The 9,132-nt window shown below is 34.4% G+C and overlaps 1 protein-coding gene across 1 annotated transcript; it reads right to left on the bottom strand.

Moving 5' to 3' along the window:
• Positions 1-5,843: 5,843 nt before the first annotated feature.
• LOC103598884 (olfactory receptor 6C74) lies at positions 5,844-6,937 on the bottom strand. The gene has a single exon (XM_008582947.1). The coding sequence runs from the start codon at positions 6,851-6,853 to the stop codon at positions 5,915-5,917; it is 939 nt and encodes a 312-aa protein (XP_008581169.1). The 5' UTR covers positions 6,854-6,937; the 3' UTR covers positions 5,844-5,914.
• Between the last annotated feature and the right edge of the window lie 2,195 nt (positions 6,938-9,132).

Here is a 9,132-nt window from a genome sequence, read left to right as displayed (position 1 = left end):
ACATTTATATTCTCCAAAAATGAACTAAGCAAAAGAGAAATCACGAAAGTAAGCCCATTTACAATAGTCATCAAAAACAAAACAAACAAACAAAAAAAAAAAAACCCTAGGAATCAGTTTAACGAAAGATGTGAAAGATCTTTACAATGAGAACTACAAATCACTACTTAAAGAAATTAAAGACACTAAAAGAAGGAAAAACATTCCATGCTCTTGGATTGGAACAATCAACATTGTAAAACTGCCAATATTACCTGTATTAGTCAATTTTTGTGTTGCTATAACAGAATATCTGAGACTGGGTGATATATAAAGAACAGAGGTGTATTTGTCTTATGATTCTGAAGAGCTTCATCTGGCATGGACCTCAGGCTGCTTCTATGCTTGGTGGAAAATGTTAGGCCAGCCTATGGTTACAAGCAGATTACATTACCAAAGGAAGTAAAATAGAGTGAGAGGGGAGGTGCCAGGTTTCTTTAAACAACCAGCTATTGTGGGAAGTAATAGAACAAGAACTCATTCACTATCCCCCACACCCAGGGCATTAATCTAATCATGAGGGATCTATCCCCAAAACCCAAAACACTCCCAACATTGCCAAGTTGGGGATCAGATTCTCACATAAGCTTTGGGGGGAAAACATATCCAAATTCTATCACTACACAAAGTGATCTACAAATTCAATGCAATCTCCATCGAAATACTAATGACATTTATCACAGAAGTACAAAAAACAATCCAAAAATACAGATGGCACAACAAAAGACCCTGAAATACCAAAGCAATCTGGACCAAAAAAAGCAAAGTGAAGGCATAACAGAACTTGACTTCAAACCATACTACAAAGCTATAGTAACCCAAGCAGTATGATACTGGCATAAAAACAGATACTCATACAAGTGGAACAGAATAGCAAACCCAGAAACAAGCCACAAACTTACAGCCAGCTGGTTTTTGAAAAAGGCACCAAGAACATACACTAGGGAAAAGCCTACCTTTTGGATAAATGGTTCTGGGAAAACTGGGTATCCATATGTAGGAGAATGAAACTAGACCCACATCACTCCTCATACACCAAAGTCAACTCAAAATGGGTTAAAGACTTAAAAATATGTCTTGAAACTATAAAACTCCTAAAACAAAACATAGAAGAAGTAGGACTATGCAAAGACTTGATGAATATGACCCTTAAAGCACAGGCAATGAAAGGAAAAATAAACAAATGGAATTATATCAACCTAAGAAGCTTCTGCACAGAAGAAGAAATAATTAACAGAGTGAGAAGACAACCTACAGAATGGGAGAACATATTTGCCAAACGTGCATTTGACAAAAAATTACTATCCAGACTATACAAGGAACTCAAAAAACTTAACAGCAAAACAAACAAACAAACAAACAAACAAACAAACAAAAAAAAACACAACCCAATTAAAAAATGGGCAAAGGAGCTGAATAGGCATTTCTCAAAGGAAGATATACAAATGGCCAACAGACACTTGAAAAAAATGCTCAACATCACTAATCATCAGGGAAATGCAAATCAAAACTACATTGAGCTGTCATCTGACCCCAGTTAGACTGGCTATTATCAAAATACAGAGAATTATAAATGCCGGTGAGAATGCAGAGAAAGGGGAACCCTCCTACATTGTTGGTAGGACTGTAAACTGATACAGCCATTATGGAAAACAGTATGTAGGTTCCTCAGACAACTACAAATAGAACTGCCCCATGATCCAGCAATCCCACTGCTGGGTATATAACCAAAGGAATGGAAATCATCATGTCAAAGGGATACCTGTACTCCCATGTTTATTGCAGCTCTATTTATCGTAGCCAAGATACAGAACCAACCTAGATGTCCATCACTGGACAACTGGATAAGGAAAATGTGGTATATTAACACAATGGAATACTACTTTGCCATAAAAAAAGAATGAAATACTGTTATTCACAACAACATGGATGAACTTGGAGAAAATTATGTTAGGTGAAATGAGCCAGGCACAGAAAGAGAAACACTGCATGTCCTTACTAAGTGGGAGCTAAAAGAAAGAAAGAAAGATACAACAATTACAATAATATATTGAACTTTCAAATGAAGAGACAAGAACTGAAGTTACCTGAGGTGTGAAAGGGAGCGGGGAGGATTTTAAGAGAGGAATTGGTAAAGGACCATGACAATGCGTTACACTGTATAATGGTGAATGTACTAATTATGCTGATTTGAATATCACATATTGCACACAGGTATTGATATTCAATGCTGTACCTCACAGGTATGTACAAACAATCAACTACGTTTCAGTAAAAATAAATAGACAAAGATGCAGGGCAACAGAGATACGGAATAGTTTGATCCTGTGTAATTCACTTACATATCCTTAACTAGGTAACTAGTGAAGACCCAGAGGAAGATCCTTTCTACTAGATATTGACATATTCACAAGGGGATTTGCTAGCAGCTTTAAAAAGTATTGTAACTGCTGGCCTGAAGTGAAGGTGGGAGATGCTTGTATTAAAATGAGCTCCCTGATTTTGTTAGAGAGGATGGATCATGGGAAGGTAGAGACTACATTATAGTATTTAAATGACATTGGCAAGTTGGGTGTGGTTACTAATTGTTCAGTGGGGCTAAAGTTAAAGTGGTCACCAAAATTGCATAACTCACTGTAGTAGTGAATAACAGACCATGGAATTATAGAACTAAAATAAACAGGCAGCCCATTAAGTTCATATTTGGCCTATGTAATTGAAAGGACTCAGATGAGTGAAAGGAAGAATGATTCAGCATCATAATGGAATTAGATCTCCTTATCCAATCACAGACTTCAGTTATTTCAAAGAGCCAGAGCCCATGAAGAAAGTTAAATCTTTGTGGAAGGGTCATGCATTGGTAATGATATCTAAATCTTCATACTAAAGCCCTTTGCCGTAATTCATTCCATGGGCCAAAAAACCACAGCCCACAAACCAAATACAACCAAAAGACTGTTTTTGGACAACATTCCATCCAAGAATGTTCTCTACATTTTTAAAGAGTTGTTGAAAGATGGAGGAGTAGGCAGTGGAGAAGGAGGAGGCAGAGGAGGAGAAAAGGAATAGAAGTGTATCACATGTGTACGATGATATGTTAAGTAACCATTTAAAAAATTTCTATCAGATACAGAAGGAGAACTTCTCAGACAAAATATTTTTAAAAGACACACTAAAGAGAATTGTGCAATTTTATTTTACAAGTAGACATAGTCCAATTTCCTCTTTTCTATGATAACAAGCAGCCATTAATACTATGCTTTCCTAAAGGTGTCACCCTATTACTCTGTTCTGAAATAGATGGTTTTTTAATAATAAGTGAAAAAGTAATCAGTTTTTAAAAGAAAGTTGTGATAAATGAGAAATTTGGGAATTGATTGTTTGAAAACTCTGCCGTAGTTTTTGATCCTGGAAATTATATAGGCTTATTAAATATGAAAATACACATCTACCTATTAGAAACTTGAAAACAGAATTATTTTAACCTCTTTAAATATTTTCCAAATAAAGAATTTTTGTGTGCTTTAAAAAAAATTATATAAAATACACATCAAGACAGTTGGTTAACAGAGAAGACAAAAATGTAGTAGCTCAATTTCAAAAAAATATGTGAATGGAACTGAAATACTTACTGTGATTTCCACTTCTTTTAAGATGACTCTGCATGTTATTGAGAAGCATTAATTTTGTACTATGACAACTCTTCTAAGTACTAGGTGAAATAAACTTGGAGTAGGACTTTCAGATAATTTGTCAGAAGAATAAAATCAATATTTGCAAATATAATAAAGTATTACCCAAAGCAATCTACATATTCAATGTAATCCCTATCAAAATACCAATGACATCCTTCACAGAAATAGAAAAATGATCATAAAGTTAATATGGAACCACAAAAGACCCTGTATGGCTAAAGCAATCTTGAACAAAAAGAACAAAGTTCAAGGCATAATACCACCTCACTTAAAAATATACTATAAAGCTATGGTAACCAAAACAGCACAGCACTGGAATGAAAACGGAGAAATTGACCAGTGGAATAGAATACAGAGCCCTGAAATAAACCCAAACGCTTACAGCCAACTGATTTTTGACAAAGATGCCAAAAATATTCAGTGGGGAAAGGACAGCCTCTTCAACAAATGGTGCTGAGGAAACTGGATATCCACATGCAAAAGATTGAAACTAAGCCCCTATTTCTCACCATACACAAAAATCAACTCAAAATGGATCAAAGACCTAAATTTAAGACTCGAAATTATTAAACTACTAGAATAAAACATAGGAGAAACACTACACGAAATGGGAGTGGGCATTTCTTTTTTGAGTGAGACTACAAAGGCACAGGCAACTAAACCAAAATATGTAAATGAGACCACATCAAATTAAAATCTTCTGCATAGCAAGAGCCACTGTCAGCAAAGTGAAAAGACAACCTACAGAATGTGGTTGTGAGAAAGTGTTTGCCAACTATGTATCAGACAAGGAGTTAAAATCCAGAATAAATAAGGAACTTAAATGATGTAACAGCAAGAATACAAATAACGCAATTAAAAAATGGGCAAAAGACCTGAACAGACATTTCTCAAAAGAAGACATACAAATGGTGAACAGGAACATGAAAAAGTGCTCAACATCCTTAATTGTCAGGGAAATGCAAATTAAAACCATAATGAGATATCATCTCACTCCAGTTTGAATGGCTTTTATCAACATGACAAAAATAAAACAAATACTGGTGAGGATAAAGAGAAAAAGGTTATCTCCTACACTGCTGGTGGGAGTGTAAATTGGTACAGCCATTGTGGAAAACAGTATGGAGGGCCCTCAGAGAACTAAAAATATATTTACTCTATGATCCAGCTATCTCACTCCTGGGTGTATAGCCAAAGGAAATAAAATCAGTATATCAAAACTGCTTCCATATTCATTGTAGCACTATTCACAATAGTCAAAAGATGGAATCAACTAAAATTTCATCAATGGATTAATGGATTAAAACACTGTGGTGTATATACCCAATGGAATACTACTCAGCTATTTTAAAGGAATGATATCCTATTATTTGCAGCAATGTGGATGGAACTGGGAACCATCATATTAAATGAAGTAAGTCAGACACAAAAAGACAAATACCACATGGTATCTCTCATGTGGAATCTTTTTTAAAAAGTGGTTCTAATAGAAGTAGAGAGTAGAATAATTGTTACCAGGTGGGGATTGGGGGGGAGGAGGAAAAACTGTGAAGTAATGTATACAAAACTATGCTACCTACCCTAAGTGAATAATTGTGCGCCATATATATGAATTGAAACAACACACTATACCTAAAAAAATATGTACAAGTAAATGTTAAAAAATAAAGTAAAACATTTTAAAAGATGAAAATGTGAAAAATTTGAAACTATCAAATTGTGTAATTTAAAATGTCATTAAATTGATTTGCCCCAAGGTTCTACTAAATACTGAGTAAGAATTTCATTTCATTTTTTGTATCCACCAATAGTAAGTAAGCTCATTAGTTGTTCAAATCTAGGTAGTATATTAAAATCTGTATAGAATATAAATTGAATTTCTGCATACCAGAATAGTAGAAAGGAACATGGAAAAACTGAAGTCCCACTTTGTCTCCCTCTGAGAGAAAATAGGAAAATAATCTTGACCAAAAACAAGAAATATTTTTTCTATTTGCTCTCAGCATGAGGGAAAAATGGGGGTGAGGGCTGGGCTTTGGAGATTAGGCAGGCCCCAGTGAAAATTACAGGTCAAGAAAGAGACAATATTATTTTGAATAAAGACATTGAAGAGCTCTGTGACACACTTTATTCTTCTTGTTTTATTTTACTCATGACCTTAGTGATATCACTAAAATGATTCACTTCAATGAGAAAGCTTCAATCTTTTTGGTCATGTGTTTAAAAGCATCTTTCACCTGTTTGTTTCTCAGTGTATAAATGAAGGGATTTAACATGGGGGCGACAGAAGTGCTGAGCAGAGCTATCCCTTTATTCAAAGACACTCTTTCCTTTGCAGAGGGTTTCACATACATGAAGATGCAGCTGCCATAAGAAATTGACACGACCACCATGTGGGAAGAACACGTAGAAAAGGCTTTCTTCCTCTGTTGAGAAGAAGGTATTTTCAGAATAGTTCTTATGATATTTGTGTAGGAGAGAATCACTAGCACCAGCGTAACCAGGAGGGTCAAAATGGCCGAGAGAAGCATCATTAATTCTATTACATCTGTGTCTGTGCAAGAGAGCTGCAGGATAGGAGAAACGTCACAGAAAAAGTGATCTACAGTGTTGGCTGCACAGAAATTAAGCTTGAGACCCATAAGTAGTGGTGGAAAAATTATTAGGAAACCAGCCAACCATGAAGCAAACACCAGCAAGTTGCAGATTCTGCTGCTCATGATGGTGGTGTAACGCAGGGGTTTGCAGATGGCCACATAGCGGTCATAGGACATGGCAGCCAGAAGAAAAAATTCAGTTGCCCCCAAAAGAATAGTGAAAAACAGCTGTGCTGCACAGTTGTTGTAAGAAATTGTTTTATCACCTGTTGCCATACTAACAAGAAATTTGGGAATGCAGACAGTTGTGAACGATACTTCTAAAAATGAGAAATTTCGGAGGAAGAAATACATGGGTGTCTTGAGATGTATATCCAGTAGGGAGAGGGTGATGATGGTTAAGTTCCCAGTGACACTCAACATGTAGGTGAAAAAAAGGAGAAGAAAAATGACCACCTGTAACTGTGGATCATCTGTCAGTCCAAGAAGAATAAAGGTTGTCACTGTTGTGTGGTTTTTCATAGTTGATTTCTATTTTTAAAAAATAGAAGAAAAAATTAGAACTGAAAGGGAAAGGCCTACATGACATATCTATTTTTTTTTTTGAGATCCCTCATAAACATGTTGCTACCCACACCAAACTCCCTTCAACAGCTGCCTATAGAATTTCCTCATGTAATTTTTACTCAAAATTCCACTAACTAAATGCAACTCTCTCAGTTTGTTTTCTTTGAGATCCCTCATAAACATGTTGCTACCCACACCAAACTCCCTTCAACAGCTGCCTATAGAATTTGCTCATGTAATTTTTACTCAAAATTCCACTAACTAAATGCAACTCTCTCAGTTTGTTTTCTTTCCTAAAGATTCATGCATTCAGACATTCCAAAGAGATAACACATTGCATTGATAAAGTCACATAAATGTAAGAACAAAGAAACACAAGTACTTCACAATATTCTTTTATCTTCTGTATTTGAAATTTTTTTCCAAAGTATTTACTTTATGTTAAATTATTTTACACTATCTGGTGATTCATTCTTTGCTAAATAAATCTTTTTCTCTGACTTTGTTACTTTTTTCATAGACTTTGCTATTCTTTAAGTCAGATTTCAACTGAGGGCTATCTCTTAAAATTAACATAACTTTAACATCTTTGGCCATGCACAGTGGGAATTCAATACCCTCACCAAGCTTCTGAAAACTCTTCAAGATTTACATCCTCATAACCATTTTTAGTTCTGCTTTTCTGTTTTTCCTGTAGACTGGAATTTGCTTTTACCTCACTCCCCCTGGTTGCTATCTTTTCCCTCATATATACCCACGTAGATATAACTCACATCTTCATGCATGATGCTCACATTGTTTATATAGTATGTTTTTATAAACATTTGCAGGACAGAGGGGAGTACAACAAAACAGTTTAAAAAGAAAATGTTAGTTGGACATCCCTCGTGGTTATCATTAGTGTTATTGCTTTGCATGCTTCTCTCTGTTGCCAGGGTAGCCTCTTTTCTTCTGTATCTTATTCACATCTCTCCACCTTTTCATTTTTTTTTTCTTGTTTTTCTGTCTTCTTCCAGACATGTGTAGGTCCTTGTATTTATCACCTGAAAAGTCTATCACTAAATTTTTCTAAAAAATGTCAGTACTTTCCCTAAGAAGAACACTGTGCTATATGTTAAATTGTATTTAAACCTTATCACATTTTGTACCTTCCAGCTCTGGTCTTAAAAAGATGTACAAACATTTTCAGTGTTTATAAATGATTACAAAATAATAAGATTTGTCCTAACCTCTCTTCATTTCTTTTTTTTCTTTTCTCATTTTCTTTGATTGATCATTGAAGAAACATTTTCTTTATATCCTGGCCATTTAAATATAACCCATATTCGTCACAGAGAGTTTTTAAAATTAAAGGTTACAGTCTATATTAAAGTTTTAAAAACACAAGAAAACCTCAGTCAACAAAAGACAAGTTATATAGGGTGCCAGAGTAGAAAGTCAGAAGGGGATTCATTTATGGATACTGTTTAGCATAAATTTAAGTTACACATCCTTAAAAAAAATGAACTGTTATAAACTACTTCACAGCATTAGTTTGCTTCTTAAAGCCATAATTAAATGCTTGCTAAAGGATAGTAAAATAGTCATGTTTCCAATCACTATAATAGTCCCAGGGACATCTGTGGCTGTTACGGCAGTGTTTATAGGTAAGATAAGAGATTCCTTTAGAATATGAAAATTGGATTTTACGTGAAATGTTTAACTGCTATTGAATTAATATGACTGTTTTATATATATAAAGGAAAACTTCACAAGTACAGGCAAACCCAATTTTTAGTGTCATATTTCACATATTCACAACTACCATGTATACTAGCAACATATGCAATTATAATTATCAGGAAGAAAATGCATTCATTTAAATAAAATGCATCTCTGAGATTCTGTTGTATACTAGGAAGAATATCAGTTCAAAATTTGATTCCTACAAAATGAAAGTTTCAAAGATTTCTTATAACACAATTCATTCTTTCAGAACAACTTCTAAAATGGTCAGCTTAATGCTTGCTTTGTAAAAAAATTAGTTACAACTTCCTACCATATTATTTTAATGATTTTACAAAGAGATTATTTTAAATTCTCTAGCTTCATGCAACAAAATTGATATGATTAAAATAAAGACATAATTTTTCCGAACCTTAATTTATTTAGTAGCAATTTCATTCCCAATTGTCTTCTGATGTGAGTCCCAGAACAGAGGCAATTTCTGAATGTTGCATATCCATCATATTTTT

The sequence above is a fragment of the Galeopterus variegatus genome, unplaced genomic scaffold (assembly GCF_000696425.1).
Source record: "Galeopterus variegatus unplaced genomic scaffold, G_variegatus-3.0.2 Scaffold2772, whole genome shotgun sequence".
Taxonomy (NCBI): Eukaryota; Metazoa; Chordata; class Mammalia; order Dermoptera; family Cynocephalidae; genus Galeopterus; species Galeopterus variegatus.
This window is presented reverse-complemented; position numbering and strand designations above follow the sequence as displayed.